Source organism: Hippopotamus amphibius, chromosome 3 (genome assembly GCF_030028045.1).
Source record: "Hippopotamus amphibius kiboko isolate mHipAmp2 chromosome 3, mHipAmp2.hap2, whole genome shotgun sequence".
Lineage (NCBI taxonomy): Eukaryota > Metazoa > Chordata > Mammalia > Artiodactyla > Hippopotamidae > Hippopotamus > Hippopotamus amphibius.
Window position 1 is genome coordinate 122,212,637 of NC_080188.1, and position 16,919 is coordinate 122,229,555.

The window sequence follows — 16,919 nt, forward strand, 5'->3', positions numbered from 1 at the left end:
CCACCTCCTGGGCACTTACTATACACCAGGCACTGAGCTAGGGACTTTATATACCTAGATCATCAAATCCTTACCTGCGAGGCAGGTATGTTATTATCCCCATTTTACAGATGGAGAAACTAAGGTACAGAGAGTTAAGAGACTGCCCCATAATCACAAGATTTATGGGTGGTGCAGAGGGATTGAAATCTAAGTCTTTGTGGCTCTATACTATTGGCCCAATCCTACCTGCCTCTGTGTTAGGGGCGTCACAGCTTCGGGGGACTGTGTGCATGATCTCCCGGCTGACCCCGGCCTTGTGACTGGTGATTAGCTAAGAGCACAGGGCTCCCTAAGCCACCCAGGCCAAAGTGAGAACAAATCCACCTTCACCTTGGTTCAGCCAACAGAAGGTAGGACTGTTTCAAAGGGAGCTATAAGTGGTAGCTAAAGAACACCCAACTCCAAAAGGCTAAGCTTCTGAAGAGCTTACTTCTAAGTAGGTATGGTTACTTGGCCTGAGCTGGTCAAGGAAGGGCTCAGCAGGTCCCAGCCCTGCTCAGAACACACGCTTCCACTGGGGTGTGGGCGATGCTGTCTTGGGGACCTGTCCCACCTGTGACCACTGGTCAGCAAGTCATACTCCCTGGGCCTTGCTAGACAGCAAGCCAGGCCAGCTCTCCTCTTTTGGGGCCAGCTATTTCCCTCTCACTCCCAATAGCTAGGTTCTCCATTCCCGTCTGTCTGAGGGGTGCCTCCACCTCGGCCCCCTTCCCTGTGGGTGTCCAGGTCACCCTTTCCCGTTTCCCTTATACAGGGCCATGCCCTGGGTGATCCGTGTTCTCCCCTCACTCACTCCTGGCATCTACCCTTCCCCTCCACCTGCCCTGGCTTCCTACACTGTTCCTGGTCAAACTTCCATGCCTGAATGGACACACATGTCCTTACTAGGAACTTCTCGAAAATAATTTTCATTATAACAGTAGCTAATGTATATGTTCCAAGTTCTGTGCTAAGCATCTCACCTGTGTTATTTAGTCCTCCCAGCACACCGTGAGGTTAACATTGTCTTACTCTCATTTCAAGAGGAGGAAATGAGGCTCATAAAAGTTATGACTGTTAAGAGGTGGAAATGGGACCTGGATCCAGGCAGTATGACTCTCAAGCCCACACTCTCAACACTAAGCCGTAAACAAACACAGGAATAGACATTTCAAAGTAGGAAGGCGGATGGGTTTATGTCACAGAATCACATCCTGCAAAAACTCAAGGCCAGGCATGGATTTGGGATTAATGTAAGATGAGGAGAGGTCCCTTTCTACAAGGAGAATGTCCACATATCTCAGGCAGTTCTTACAGCACCCTGTGAAGTGCCGTAGGGTTGGTATTAGTAGCTCCATTTACAGATGAGAACACTGAAGCTCAGAGAGGCAAGTGACTTGCCCAAGGTCACACAGCTGTTGAACAGCAGATGAGGTGGGAACCAAAGCTAGGTCTTTGGAGCCTGACTATAGCTCTCAATACTTGCTCCACGCAGCTCACCCTCTGCAGATGGGACCCTGGGTGACACTGTTCCGATGTCCTTACCCTGTCAGAGGGTCCTGTCCAGAAAACCCTCTTTTGGGGATCCAGGGCACTTTTTCCTACCACCTCCTTCTTTCCCTGCCTTTCCAGTGGTCTGTCCTGAACTGAGGGACCCACAGTAGGACACTTAGGGAGAATCTCATCCAATCCTCCCGTTTTCAGATGAAACGGAGGCCCTGACAGGGGAAGGGACTGACCCCCTCTCTCCTGCTGTCCTGCACGCTCACCCACTACTCAGGCTGCTTCTTTTAAGGACAGACCCTTGCCGGGCGCCCCGCTACCTTGCCGATGACGTCATTGCGGCTGAGCTTGTCCTTGTCCATGACGGTGATGATGATGGTCGTCTCCCTCAGCTTCTCTGTAGGGATGTCGAAGGCAAAGGACTCATTGAAGATGGGGTTCAGGTTCCTCTTCATCGTCACCGTCTTCTTCTTCTCTACCCGCTTGTCCTTGTACATCAGCCACACCTTCACGTAGGGGTCTGGGGGACGGGTGGGGAATGGGTCAGAAGAGCACCGGGGGCCGTCTGGGGCAGCAGGGGCTGTGTGCTTTCCCCAGAGAGGGAGGAAAGCCCTAAGGAAGAAGGAGGGGGATCTGGGGGATCCGCAGGTGGAGGAGCTGCACGGGACTTTAGCCATCACTTTGTGCCCTTCTGTGAACATGCATGAGAGGCCAGATCTCACCTGAGGTCACAGACAAGTGGTGTCAGAGCTGGGGCTGGAACCCAGGCCTCCCCACCATCGTGTTCCCTTTCTTCCCGATTCTGGGAAGGACAGAGTCCAAGATGATGCTGACCCTGAGGGTGCTCCAAAGACAGCCCCCAGGGCTCCAGGGTATCGGGCTTGGGACTGGGGTTGGGTGCGGGGATCGGGGTGAAGGCCAGAGCCAGGACCCTGCTGTCCACATCCAGAGGGACTCCTGTGCACCAGAACCTCCCCGACCCATCCGCCCTCTGCTGTGAGAAGCGCCAGCACCTGACGTGCCCCCGATGTCCATGGCTTTGAGGTTCCGGGCTTTGATGATGTTTACGATGATGGAGTTGGCAGAGGGGTTGTAGCAGAGAGACAGGAGCAGCTCCCCTCGGCTCCCCTGGGAAGGACAAGAGGAGCGATGAGGCTGGGACACTCCTCTCGGCTCCCCTGGGAGGGAGAACAAGAGGGCTGTGGGGGGGCCCCCTCCCGCCCCAGGACCCTTCCGTTTGGACCTGGGTGCTTTCCACCCCCTCTGTCTGTCCCGGCTGCACACCTGGTCTCCTCTCATCTTGCAGGTCTGGGTCCGGCTCCCCAGCTCTTTATCACAGCCTAGCCTCCCCTAGTGCCGAGCACGGGCGCTGAGACGCCTGGTGGGAACTCTGCTCCGTCAGGCCCTCCCACCTGCCCCACCCCACCCATAACCCTCCCGATTCCCTGAGCTTGTGGAGGGACTAGGACCAGACCAGATCTGGCAGCCTCCCAGCCAGGGACCTGCAGGTGGGGCCTTACACTCCCATCGCTGCATGGCTTCAGATCCTTCCAGAAGGTCTGCATCTGGGTCAGGTCCACCTTGTTGAGGGGGATGGACACCTCCCCGATGGGGTCATTGCGGCTGAAGCGGTCGTAGTCCAGGACCTGGAGGTAGAGGACCCTCTGCACCACCTTCTCGTAGGGGAAACCTGGGGGACAGACAGCGCAGGTGAAGAGCAGGACAGAGTGGCCACATGAGACCCGGGCAGGGCAACGCTCCTGGGCAGGTAGGCCCCGGGAGGAAGGGGAGGGCTGGCACTGTGTCCTCCTGCTGCCACCCCACCTGGGCGCCGCAGGCAACACTCGCATTCAGACCTTCCTGAAGTGTTAGCAAGGTCTGTCATGGTCTCATTTGTCTCCCTCGACAATTCTGCAAGGTGGATGGTATCTTGTCCATTTTCCAGATGAGAAGACTGAGGCTCAGGTGGCTTACGTTATCTGCCCAAAGTCCCACAGCTAACAAAGAGCAGACTGGGACCATTCATTCACTCATTCATCCTGTGTCCGTCTCGGTGGCCGGGAGTAGCCCGCTTGCTCTCTGGGCAGCCCTGCCACTGCCAATCATCCTGAGACAAGTCTGGGCAAGTGGCCCTGCCTGAGATGGGCACAGCTGCCAGAAAGCAAGCCCCAGGGGGACTCAGGGCAGAGTGAAATGGCAAAGGCAAAGAGAAAGCAGGAGACGCCTGATCTAGGACTCTGCGCTCACCCTTTGCCTCCTACCAGTGCATCAGCCTGTCCTTCCGTCCTTCCTGGTCAGACCAGCAGCTGTCCCTGTCTACACTGCCACCTCCCCATAGGAGCCACCGGCACCTCTTGCCTAGACAGTCACAAGAATTTCCAAATAGCCCTCCCCGCTTGTGTGCTTTCCCCTACAGCCCATTCTCCACGCGGCAGCCAGAGTGATCTTTTAAAAATAGAAATCACATCATGATACTCTCCTGCTTAAAGCCTTTCAATGGCTCCCAGTGCACTTAGAATAAAAGCCGTGTGCCCTGACTTGGCTTCAAGTCCTTCCACAACTTGGCCCGCTGTCCTCTCCCTGCTCATCTTGTGACCACTCTTCACTCAATGACTGGGCTCCAGCCACCCTGGCTCTTCCTGCCTCTTCCCCACCACGCCCTGTCCTGGCCTATCCTCTTCCATCAGGTCTCAGCTTTCTTTCCTGACACCCCAGATGGGCTCAGAGCCCCTGTTTTATACAGTAGCACTTTCCTTTCCCAGCACTTATCACACGCTGTGCTAGAGATTTATCTGTTTCCTTGAGTATGATTCTCCCACTAGGTTAGAATTTCCAGGAAGGCATCTCTGTCCTAAACTACCGGATCCCAGCATCTAACACTGTTTCTGGCACGTAGTAGGCACTTGATTAAATATTTGTTAAGTGAATCAATAATTGAACAAATGAATAAATGCCCGTGAAAGGGCCTAATGGAGCAGCTAGAGTGTGCCGGGCTGGAGCAAGAGATAAGGCCAGAGCAAAGAGCCAGGGGAATGAGCTTGGATGGGATGGAAGATACTAGGGAGCTGGGGAAGGTCTGAAGCTGGAGTCACTGGGCCTTGGGAGGCTTAGTCCGGGGAGGGACTGGCCTCGGAGGGCAGGGGGTGCAGGCGAGCCTGGTGGCCTGAGGTGCTGAGATGCTGAACCGGGGTGTGAGCAGGAAGGAAAGCGCATACTTAATACCTTAGCTCAACTGGTAGAGAAGATGAAGGGAGAAGAGTTCTGGAGGATTCTAGCACCTTCTGCCAAAGACGCTAGAAACAGAGTTGCCTCTGACAGGAGCAGGTGCACGGGAAGAGGAAATCCTATGTTCCCTGAGCCTCAGCCTCTGAATTCCTTCAGGGCCCCTTCCTCATATTGAGGGGGGCTATGAGCTATGTCTTGCTCACCTAGGAGTACCCCAGGGACCTGTCCAGGTGACTTTATTTTTTTGTCACACTGCGTGGCTTGTGGCATCTTAGTTGCCCAACCAGGGATTGAACCTGGGTCCTCAGCAGTGAAAGCATGGAGTCGTAACCACTGGACCCCCAGGGAATTCCCCAGGTGACCTTTGGCATCTATTCAGGTGAAATGTACAAGGACAAGTGTTCTGGAAAGACTGAAGGCTCCAAGAGGTCCCTGCACCTGAGTCAGCTCTCTTCAACACCAGAGGAGGGGGTCTCCTACCTGGCAAACTCCTATTCATCCATGAGAACCCATTGTGAATGGCCCCCTTCTGGGAAATGTTTTTCAATGCCACCAAGGGGAGTTTATATTGGGTTCTTGCAGCATCTGTCATGCAATGTATGGCTTAATTATCTACACATCTGTGTCCTCCACAGAATGCCTTGAGAGTCATAATGGTGCCTCATTCTTTTCTGTACCCCTGGGACCCAGGACAATGCCCAGCCCATAGTTGATGCTGGGTAAATGTTTGTGGAAAGGATCAGTGGATTGGGGCTCTGCCCATAAATCTCACCCCATCAGCTGGCTACATACACCTACAGACAGACAAGCCTCTCACTGGTTATGCCATCTCTGAACCGGCCCCCATGCAGAACTGAGGAGGGGAGAAACAAGCGCCCACTAGCTCACCCTCAACGGTTTATTTAGTAGGTGAGCTGGCTGTCACCTTGCTGAAGGGGTGGGGTATCAAGTGGCTGGGACACCAGGTGGGGAAGATTCCTGATTCCCTGGGGCACACACTGCAGGTTCTGGAGAGCCAGGGCACCAGGCAGCTGGCATTTTGGGGGTTTATTCTCACTGGTTGAACAGGGCTGTCAGGAAAGGGTAATGGTTTCTCTAAGTGGGGTCCAGGCACGCAAAGGGCCTGGGACAGGCATCACTCCCTGATCACACGCCCAGTTTCCTGGTTACCTTGACTCCTCAGAGATAGGAGATAAAGATGGGCCTGCAGGAGAGAGGAAGGATATTTGCCTCTAGGACCCTGGGGCATGGTTCAGAGCTCTGGTTGCTGCGCATCTAGAGGGGCCTGTCCCGAGCCGGGGGAGGGGTCAGAGAATGGCAACAGATGGAGTGTGTTTAACAAACTGGTATAAAGTATTTTCTGGGTGTTGCGAGTGCTTTTACAATTCGCTGACTTGTTTAACCCTCACTATTATCTTTATTCTACAGATGGGGAAACCATGGCACAGAGAAGTTCAGGAACTTGGCCCAGGTTACACAGCTAGTAAGTGGCAGAGCTGAGATTCAAACTCAGGCAGCCTGGGCCACAGCCTGGGCTCTTACCCACTACACTGTAGTCACTGCGGGTGCCCCACCTCCGGATCCTGTGGCTGCCTTCCCTCCTTCCTGCACACCTGAGGATGCAGCCTGTGCCTAGGCAGTGGCCCAGCTTTTCCTCCTCGGCCTCTGGCTGTGATGCTGGCTCCACTCAGCCCTGTAACCTCATCCCAGCTGGACACAAAACGCAGCAGGTTAACTGGGCCGAGTTACTCACCGCTGTGTGTGTGTGTGTATGTGTGTGCGCGTCTATATACGTGCGTTTGTGCGTGTGGTCACGTGGGGGGGGATGGTTGGGTGGGGGCGGGGGATGGCAGAGGGGAAGAGGGGACTCTGGGGGCAGGGGCGGCACAGCCTCACCTTCAAAGAGGAAGGTCTCGTTCCAGTGGGGGTTGAGGTTCTTCCGCTTCACCTTGGTCTCCAGCTTGTGCTTCTTGTCTGGTAGCAGGTAGATCTTGACGAAGGGGTCGCTGGTGCCGCTGAAGTCCTTGGCGGGCAGCTCCTGGGCCTTCATGATCTTCACGGTGAGCGTGGACTCCTGAAAGTTGTAGCCGACGCTGAACTGGATCCGGCCCAGGTTCTCTCGGCTGCAGCCCTCGTGGACCTCGTCCTCCTCGGAGCCTGGGGAGAGCTGGGGGCGGGGGAGAGGCAGGCAGCGTTGGGAAGGATTCTGTTTCCCTGAAGCTCCCTCCACAGCCCAGCACGGTTGGGAGGCCTCCCTGTGCCGGAGGCCAGTCTAGCTACCAAGAGCTGCCTCCTCCCCCGGTCCGCACGTGGGGCTGGTGGTGGCACATCCCACAGTGACATCTGGGCGAGGACGCGGAGGCGGAGGGCGAGTGCCTTGACCAGGGCCGCACAGGGAGGCAGGGGCAGAGCCGGGACAGCCCCGGACCCCAGAGCTGCGTGCGCCCCACTCCCCAGCCTCTCCTCGAAGCCCTGGGGTGGCCGCCCACCCCCCGCCCTCGGCTCCACGGCAGGCTGCTTCGCCTCCCCCGCCTCCAGCTCTCCACCCTTTCAACAGCCCCATGGGGCCCCCTGTGAAATACACCAACACAAAAACCTGGGCCACAAAATAGATGAGGGAGATTGTTCTCATCTCAAAAGAGTTTACCACGATATTTCTTTGGACAGTGACTCTCTGGGGTTCTGAGGATGATACGATTTATAAAACGAGAGAGGCGCGTTTTCAGAAGCAACCTCTGTTTGTGTAAGACGGGGACACTAAAATTACAGATTCCCAGGCTCCATCCCGGGGGAGCCTCATTTGATGGGGCTGGGGTGGGCCTGGGCAGCACCATTGTTTAATAGGAGCCTCCGATGACAGTGCTGCAAACTGAGGCTGAGGACCACTGGAAGGGAGGCTACATTTGCATTCAGTCCCCATCCCCCGGGGGTGGCACTTGGGCTGACCCAGCAATCAACAGACGTTGGGGGTGGCATGGTGTCCCATTCCCTGGAGGATATGGAACAAATAGGAAGTAATTAGGGGGAGGGTCTGCAGACAAGTGTTCCCAGCTGTGGCTGATCATTGGGGACACCTGGTTAGGTTTTAGAATCCTGCCCATCCCCTAGCCACCTGGGTCCTGCCCCAGGTCCCATCCTAGATGCCACCCAGATCCAGGGGTCCACATGGCTCAGGCATTCCTGTCTCTAAAAGCTCCTCTACTAAATATAAAATAGATAACTAATAAGGACCACTGTATAGCACAGGGAACTCTACTCAGTACTCTGGAATGATCTATATGGGAAAAGAATCTAAAAAAGAGTGGAGATATATATATATATATATATATAAAAAACTAATTCACTTTGCTGTACACCTGAAACAAACACAACATTGTAAATCAACCATAGTCCAATAAAAATTAAAAAAAAAAAAAGCTCCTGGGGCAGGTGATTGGGTAAGAGCCGGGGTAGGACCCAGGGTACCACATTTAAGACAAAACTGCTGGTACTGGTTTGCTTTCCCTCCTTCCCCTGCAGGAGACTTCTCTGTGCTCCCCTCCTTCCTCCTGGAGAGGTGGCCCCAGGTTTTGAAGTATTGATGCTAATTAATATAGTTAATAAGAATATATGTGGTGTGCACCAACTGAGGTGGAAGACTCTTACATCACCTTCTTACTGAATCCTGACAAGAGCTGGGAGAGGCAGTTGCCACCACTCTCTAGTTGAGGAGACTGGCTCAGAGAGGTTAAAAGTCACATATCCAAGATTGCACAGCAGAAAGGGCTCTCTCTGACTTGAAAGCCCACTCTTTCCATCAAAGCAGGCCCACATCCCAGGGAAATTTTGAGGGATGCCCCCCACCCCCCAAGCCAGGAAGGACTCACCTGCCCAAGGTGAGAAACATCCAGATGACACTAACAATAACTACCATGCGCCTGGCCCTGCCCCATCCCACATGCTTTGTCCTCCTCTACTTCCTACAATATTCTGATGAGGCAGGCACTACCGTGCTGCAGTCTGGTTGGGGGTACAGAGAGATTATTGCCTCAAGTCGCCTAAGAGATGAGCCGGAATCCGAACCCAGGGCAGCACCCGCCATCATAAGTGCCCTTCCAGCTTCCCCCACTCTCACACTCGGATCTGGGGTTTCACCAGCCACACTCCTGGTCCCCCCTGCTCTTCTCACAGCAGAAGCTGGCCCTTTCAGCCCCTCCCCTTGGGGTCCAGGGAGCCCTGTAAGCTCCACCCAAGCCTGCTGAGAATCTGGCTTCCCAACCCAGATCCAGTTTTCCCCTGGTGCTCCTGCCTTCTCCTCCTACCGGCCCCACTCCCTTTGAACGTCAGTTTTTGCATCTGTAGAATGGGACCATGAGACAGACCTATGTTATGGGGTTCCAAGAAAGGTTAAGTGGGTCTATACGGTCTATACCCCTTTCGTGGTCCTGCTCTGAAGCCTGGCTGGCTTTGGACTGAGAGCCTGGGCATGCAGTCCCTGCCAGGACCACTTGCCCCTCCCCATTCCTTCTAAACCTGGGGTAGAGACCCTGGTGACTGGAGCCCAGGTGGCCCCAGCCCCACCTGCACTTGGACCTTGGTTCCCAAACAGGGCGGTCTAGGGTGAAAGACCCAAGCTGGGCCAGTGGACTTCACCTCAGAAGGGGCCAGTGGCTCCGTGCCCACCCCCAGCCTTCCCAAACCACAGCCCTGAGCCCTAATTAACCAGCTAGGGCAGCTCCTGGATCTGTTTCCATGGCAACCAGGCTAGTCACCCCCACCAAGGGCTGGAGGAGGTGATGCCTGAGCCCCAGCTCTGATAGAAGTAAGCAGGGCAGGAGTAACTCAGATAGGGATGAGGCCCAGCCTCCTCTCTGACCCCTTCAGTCCCTCTGTCTGTAAGGCTGTGGGTGCCCGACTCCTGTTTCTCCATGCCTGGGGCATAGAGATCAGCCTGTGGTTTACTTCTGCCAGGTTCACCTTCATCATCACTACTAATGCCAGTGACCCAGCTTTGGCCTAGGGTTGGGCCCTTAGACCCTGCCTGCCCACCTCTGACCATCCGCTGAGCCTGTGAGAGGGCACTGGGGCCTGCAATTTCTTCCTCTGCCTGCGGCTGTCGGCTCCTCCCTGGGGGCAGCGAGGGGCAGGCAGGCTGGCTGGGAAAGGGCCGTCCCTTCTGGGAACCTGGCTACCAGGAAGCTGTAACCAATTAAGAGGCTGTGCAGGGAGGCAGGATGGACTGTGGTGATGGCCCGTCCAGAGGAGAGAGCCAGGCTGATCTACACGGGTAGGGGAAGACAGCGAGAGGGTGGTGGAGGAGCAGGCACACAGGGCCCAGGGAGAAGGGGAGAGGTGGGGAGACTCAAGGAAGACCAGATCTGGAACATGGAGAATTTGATGCTTTAATCTGTGTCCAAGAGAAATGCGGATGTGGGGGCCCGCAGCAGGCCTGCTGACGGGGAATCTGCGTTTTAACAAGGTTCGCCTGTGACTCATGTGCCTATCACAATTCGAGAGGTGCCGGGCTAGAAAGGAGGAGTGCAGGTGGATGGTTAGAGCTGGCCAGAACCCTGAATGGCCGGAGGGTGGGGCCTGGGACCTCCGGGGTCCTCAGGGAGGGTGGGGGCTGCGGTGTCAGAGCAGTGGGCAGGGGAACTCTGAATGGAACCATGTCAGGTCTAGCGAGGGCCTGAGAGCCCACTAAACCCCCTTCCCGCTCTCTGTGGGAGGGAGGCGGGAGGACAGGGAGGAGGGAAGGGGGAAGAGGGAGGGGGCCCCAGGTCCAGGGACAGGAAATGACTTGGCACCGTAGGAACCCAGCAGGCACCCGGGTTCCCACCCTGATGTCCTCTCCAAGCCTTCCTGGAACTTCTGGGCTGCCAAGGCTGTGACTGACGCCTGCCTGAAATCTCCCGCTGCCCCATCACAGAATGCCTGCTCGCCGTGGGGCCCTGGCCCCTCCGGGAGCTCTTTGGAAAGCAGAGGTGGGGCAAATGGCTGTGACTCACTGACGCCACCAGGGGGCGCCATGTGAAGCCACACCCTCTCCCAGGGTGAAAACAGCCCAGATCCACAGGGCTGGGACTCGGGGAGGGTGGCGGGTGGACAGCAGAACCCCAGCACAGCTGTCCCCTCACAGGGACTAGGACCAGAGGGGTTCTGCTCTCCTGTTCTCTTTGGGCCTCTGCTGGCCCCCCCCAGCCGTGGGGGTTGGGGATGGTCCCTGGGATGGGGATATGAGACCCACTCCACTGGGAGCCGCCACCTGAGACCACCACTCCATGGGACGCCACTCCAAGAGAGGGGACAACTTCCACCCCACGTCCTTGCTCCACTAGCCTTTCCTTCTAGGATTACACAGCAGGCCTTTGCTCAACGCAGAGAGTGGAGGAGGATGGGAATTCTTAGTCTCTCTTGGCAGATGAGAAAACTGAGGCACAGAGAGGCTCGCCCAGCCACCACTCTGGTTCCCCTGCACGACTCCCACGTTGTCACCCATCGCCATGCCCGCCCCTCCCCCTGCCCCAGGCCCCCTGCCCTGCTCACCATGAGCATCTCACTGGTGAGGGAGTTGACGAGGTCTGAGACGGAGGAACGAGGCTCGGTCCGGCGGTCAGATTCATCGTGAGGCGTCTGGCCCGGCACTGGGGCTGTGTTCACCGCCTTCCCTCCTGTCGGTAACCTGGGGGCAGGAGGAATCCGAATGAACGTGGACCCAGAGGTGGGCTGGGCTGGGCGCCACGGGTCTGGGTGGCGGCAGGACCTTATGAAACCCAAGCAGCTGCCACCTCCTGCCGGCCAGCAGGAGCTACGCTTTTGTCCACGGGAGCAGGGTCCATCCCCCTCGCCTCTGCCCCGGCGTGATCCAGCTTGACTTCCCCTGGCAGGTGCTTTTTCAGCCAGTGTTCCCACTCCTCTTGATCCCCAGAAAATCCTCCACCCTCCAGTCTCTGCTTGCATGGTGGTCCCTGAGCATCCTCCCTCCCCAGAGGCTGCCTCCATCCCTGCGCGCCCCAGCCTGGAAGCTGGGGGGGAGGCTCCCAAGATGGCGTGTCCAGGTCCCCTCTCCGCGTCATTACCCTCAGCAAACACGCCCAGAGCACCTGCCTCCTGGAGGCCCCACCTGTTTGTTCAGGCTCAACGGGAACACAGGTGCCCTTTAGACACGAGACTGACCAGGTGAGGGCAGGACTGCTGTCCACACAGCTCTGTCCAGTAGAACTCTCTATGTCTGCCTGTGGCTACTGAGCATTTGAAATGCGGCCGGTACAGCTGAGAACTGAAGTTTTACTTTTGCTTGACTTAAATGAATTTAAGTTTAAATGGCCACCTATTGGACAGGGCAAGTCTGCACCCCCTTGCCCAAACCCCACCCTTCTCCCACTCTGAGGACTGCACATTTGATAAGGCTCTCACCCAGGGTCAGAGAAAGACAGGGTCCCACTGAAAAGCCCCGGATCTGACGGTTCCACTCCAGGCCCTGTCTGCACCCCAACTCCACGCTGCCCCTGGGAAGCTGGGCTCTCTGGCCCAGCGGCTGGGTGGTGAGCCCAGTCTCCAGTCTAGCTGGGATTCAGGAAGGGGGCATTAAAAGCCTGCCCAGGGACCAGGCTGGAACATCCCATGAGGAGGAGAGGTGGGGGCAGGCAGCGAGGAAGAGACGGAGTGATGGGGAGCATGGGGCTCGGGACGGGCTACAGTAGAACAGCTTCGAGAGTACCAGAGCCACAGACTCGGAGACACACACAGGCTGGACACAAGCCATGGCCCTTGAAATGGACCAGCCGCCAGCACACGATTGGCTACAACACGCAGACAGACATGCATGGAATAGGCCAGGCCCTGGAGGGGAGACACCAGGACCCAACAGCAGGCTATGCACGCGCGCGTGCACGCACACACACACACAAACACACAAGAGTGCACACAAGCCCGACAGACACCCAGGGCAACAGGGAGAGAATGGCAGGGGCCCCCAGGCAGGTCAACCAGAGTAGCGAGATGACACACATACAGTGATGTGTACACTTAGATCCTGAGAGAACACACATTCGGGGAGGCCTGGGCATGCCAAGGTGTGCGTGTGAATTGGGAGACACTGAAACAGAGAAAAGCAGGGAGCAGTTTCAGGAACAGACACCCTGAGACTCAGACGCACGGTGCACCTGCTGTGAGCACCTGGCCTTGCCTGGACAACACAGAAACACCCCACCCCACCTGGGACGCACAGGGCGCCCTCCCAGAGGCGCGGCCACAGCAGAGCACGCGCACGCACGCGCACACACACATGCACACGTGCTCACGCAGACAGGCACGGGGAGGAAGAGGAGACTGAAATAGCTGGAGAGGTAAAGTCAGGTTAAAAATAGAGTGGGAGAGGAGGAGAGAGCCGAGATTGACTGCTGAAGGTATGAGAAACTCGGAGTTATTTTGGCCACACCACAGCATCAGCACAGCTGCCAAGCAGCCTGGGAAAAGATGGTCAGTGCCACTGAAGCTATCGGAGGTCACAGGACAGAGACAGACAGAGAGACAGGAGCACAGAGGCAGAGGCAGAGGCGGAGGGGCCCGTCACTGGCCCAGGGACATCCCTGTGAGGAGCAGATGGGAGGAAGAAGAGGGGGAGGAAGAGAGAGAGAGGCTGAGAAAGGTTAGTCGGAGACGAGTGAAGAGGCTGCAGCGTGGACAAGGGGACAAGGAAGAGCGAGGCGGCCGAGAGGAGAGGCAGAGAGGAGGCGGGGGACACACATCGAGACAGAAGAAACATGGTGGCTTCGGAGCGAGGGGAGCGATGGGGGGTGGTCAGGTCCCGCCCTGCCCCGAACCCCACTCCGGTGGGGGTGGGGCCACGGTGGAGACCATTTGGATCCCAAGGAGCAATGGTGAGAGGATGACTGAGGGCATGAGGTGCGCGTGGATGCAGGGCGGCATGGGGGAGGTGGAACGGGCACAGCAGGGCATGGGAGCCAGGGGTGGCCTTGGCCTCCTTCTCTCCCTCCCGGGCCCAGGAGTGTTCTGAAGTTCTTGGGGCCCCAGCGCTGAGGCCCAGGGGTTTAGGGAATCCTGGATGGAGGGCTTCGGGGCCACAACCAAGAACCCTGGGAGTGGGGGGGCAGTGACTTGTTAAATGCACCCCCACCTTGCTTGGGAACCGGAGGGGCCACTCCTCCTCCCGGGACCCTCTTATCTCCCAGGAACCTACTGCTAACAGGCCTCGGAGGGCGGCATGTCCTCCCCAACAACAGCCAAGGGCCACCCACCTGTTACCCCGGAGACATCTGACCAAGGGGCAGCTGGGTGGAGAAGGGGGCACTGGGGCCAAAAGGCAGCCCCTGGGTCTGGAGGCAGTAGCTGAGGGGAAGGGACAGCTGACCCAAGCCCCCCATTCCAAGGTCCATGCAGCCAGGAGCCCAGAGGGGTGGACCCTAGAGTGCCCGGTGCCTGGCGGGTGGTGCCAATGCCAAGCTTGGGGATGGGGAAAGTGCCGGGCAGGAAGCACCCTTGCAGGGGCCCATCAGCTGGGAAACACCCCAATAGCCATGAGAAATGAACTTCCAAGATGGGGTGGGTGTGACCGGGTGAGAATGGCCTGTGTCCACGTGGAAAGTCAGGCGGGTGGGGGTGAGGGCGCAGGGCCTCCACCTCCACACCTACCTTTCCCAGGAAGGCAGGGGTCGACGGATGTAATGATCAGAAGGGATGCGTGTGTTAAAATATGGAGTGAGACCTAAGTGGCAAGGAGGTAAAAATAGGCTGCGGGTGAAAATGGAGCCAGTTAATTAACACATGGGTGATGTGAAATCTCATTTCCAGCCTGCATCTGCTCCCTCACACTTCACACCTTTCTCAACAAGGGGCTTGAGTTCTTAGTAGATTTTTGGAGGGCTCCAGCCCTGCTCCTGCAGCCTCTGGCCTGTGGCCCCTGGCCCTCTCCCCATGGCCCTCTGGCCCGCCTGCAGCCCAGCTCTGAGCCCTGAGCTCAGGAAGCCAGGACTCCGGTGGCTCCGGCGGGTTGGAAGTGGCAGACTCCATTCCTCCCGCACCCCAGGCCTTGGGCTCAGGGTGTGACACCATCTGTACCACTGAGTGAAAGAGCTGGTCCCACTCTCTCCTCCCACTCACTCTCTGGGGACTTCTGGCTTTGCCCACCGTAGACATGCAACTGGGAACTTGGGATGGGAAGAAAATAAGAGAGTTCATTTCCAGAAGCCATCAGAGGGACAGGCAAGTCAGCTAACTCAGCCTGTCCTTCCCTAACATACAGGCCCCTGGCAGCAGCCTGGGACAGTCCCTTTCTGCATCTTTGGGCCTCTTAATAAGCGAGGGTCAGGGTCTCCGCCTGGATAACGGGCGCTGACAAGTGCCCCACCCCTACGGTCCGCTTCCTCCTTAGAGGCTTAGCATGTCTGAGCTGGAAAGGGTCATTCTGTCCCATCCTTCACTTAACAGCTGAGGAAGCGGAGGCCCAGAGAAGGGCTGTGATTTGTCCAAGGCGTCAGAACAAGGGGCTGGCAGCAGAGCTAGAAGGAGGCGTCCTGGCTGCCAGGCCACACTCTCCTGTAGGCCTTTGATCTGAAGGAAAGGACATCTGACCAAGGTGAGGAGCCTTCCTCCCACAATTACAGGTGTGTGGCTGACCCAGCCCAAGGCCAGGTGAGAAAAGGCAGCCAGACCAGTGCAGGATCGTCCCGCCTTAGCGATGCTGCCTGAACCCTAGGACCGCTGACCTTTCCCCGTCCCCTTTCGAGTGAGAGCACTTCTGATGGGACATCAGAAGATGCTTCCCTGCACTCCTGATGGCCAGGGCTACAGATGGTTGAAAGCCCAGCCCTCGGCTCAGCATGTGCTGTGGCCACACAGGCAACCGCTGAGGACCAGCAGCAGGGCTCCCAGTGACAGAGGCCCTGACCAGCACCTGCTGGCTGTTCTTACTGCCCCCCCTCCCCCGCCCCACATCCCATCCTCTCCTCCTGGTACCTCGGGCTCAGGGGCTGCCTTTCTGGTTCTCTGTGGTCACCAGGCCTCTCCCAGGCCCCAGACCCTCCCCACCAGGGGCTCCTCTTCCATCAGCCGAGAGCAGCCGGCTCACACCTTTGCAGGGGGGTGTGTGACCATCACCCCGGCGGGACCTCCAGGCAAGAGGGAGGTTGAGGTGGCGGGGATGAGGGAGAACAGGCTGGCGCCCCTTCCCTAACATCCCCACCGCCCCCCAACCACCGGAGAAACTGGGATTTCTGGGTCGGGGTGGGGCAGAGATGAAAGATGAGGGTGCAGCAGCAGGGAGCCAAGCAGGAAGATGGGGCAGAAAGGCTGGCTTGCTCCGGGCCAGGGCAGGCATGCCCGGGGAGCAGGCTTGATCCAGAATGGTCCCAGGACAACCACATGGGCCTCAGACCCGAGGGACACCCCCAGGGTGGCATGTGTGAGGGCACTGGCTGGGGAGGGGGATGTCCTCCTGCTCCAGCATCCGCTGAAGGTGCCGCCGCCTCGTCCAGCAGCCGGCGGTCAAGGCTGGCGGCCTCTCCGCGCCTCCTTCTCTGCCGCCGCGGCCGCCGCAGGCCCTCGCCTGTGCGCGTACCTCTTGTCCCCCTGAGCGTTCTGGTTCTGCTGGGTTCCTGGGTTTTGCAGGTCAGGGATATTGGCAAAGTCATCCTGTTCCGAAAGCCCTAAGACCAAGGATAGCACCACCATCCGGCCTTCCCTGCCCGGGGTGGGCAGCCCACCAGCCAGGGTGAAAGGAGGAGGCCCCACGGGCAGGGGTGGGGAGGGGAAGGAGAGAGAGACAGAGACAGAGACAGAGACAAAGAGAGAGAAGAAAAAAGCGTAAGAAACTGGCCCTGCAGAAAAGAAACCAAACTTCACCACTGTCAACAGTTGTAGAGCAGAGCAGGGAGGAGGCAGGGGAGGGGTGGCGGATAACGGAGGGGAGGTGTCCACGGCTGGAGACCCAACGCGCCGTGGGGAAAGGGCTGGGCAGAGGCCTGCAAGGTGGCGTGTGACCAGGGCATCCCGAGGACACACACAGGGAAGGCTGGGGGGGAGTGGAGCCCAGGCCCTGCGACATGGTCCCTTTCCAAGGTTGATTCACCTCCGGCTGAACAAAGGCCAGAGGCTACTCGCTCAGGCCATCTGGGCCCCTGGGAGAAGAGGGAGGGTTCTGCTGCCATCTTGTTTGGAGACTGTGAGAGGGG

At 57.6% G+C, this 16,919-nt stretch overlaps 1 protein-coding gene across 6 annotated transcripts in view; it reads right to left on the reverse strand.

The window, feature by feature from the left end:
• SYT7 (synaptotagmin 7) overlaps positions 1–16,919 on the reverse strand; it is a 59,541-nt gene that overhangs the window by 1,364 nt on the left and 41,258 nt on the right. For all 6 annotated transcript variants that reach the window (XM_057728789.1, XM_057728788.1, XM_057728784.1 and 3 more), the window contains 5 exons: positions 11,275–11,410; positions 6,646–6,916; positions 3,045–3,214; positions 2,538–2,652; positions 1,845–2,044 (listed from right to left, as the gene is read on the reverse strand). In XM_057728789.1, the coding sequence (XP_057584772.1) occupies positions 1,845–2,044; positions 2,538–2,652; positions 3,045–3,214; positions 6,646–6,916; positions 11,275–11,410 (892 nt within the window). The remainder of the gene's footprint in view (positions 1–1,844; positions 2,045–2,537; positions 2,653–3,044; positions 3,215–6,645; positions 6,917–11,274; positions 11,411–16,919) is intronic.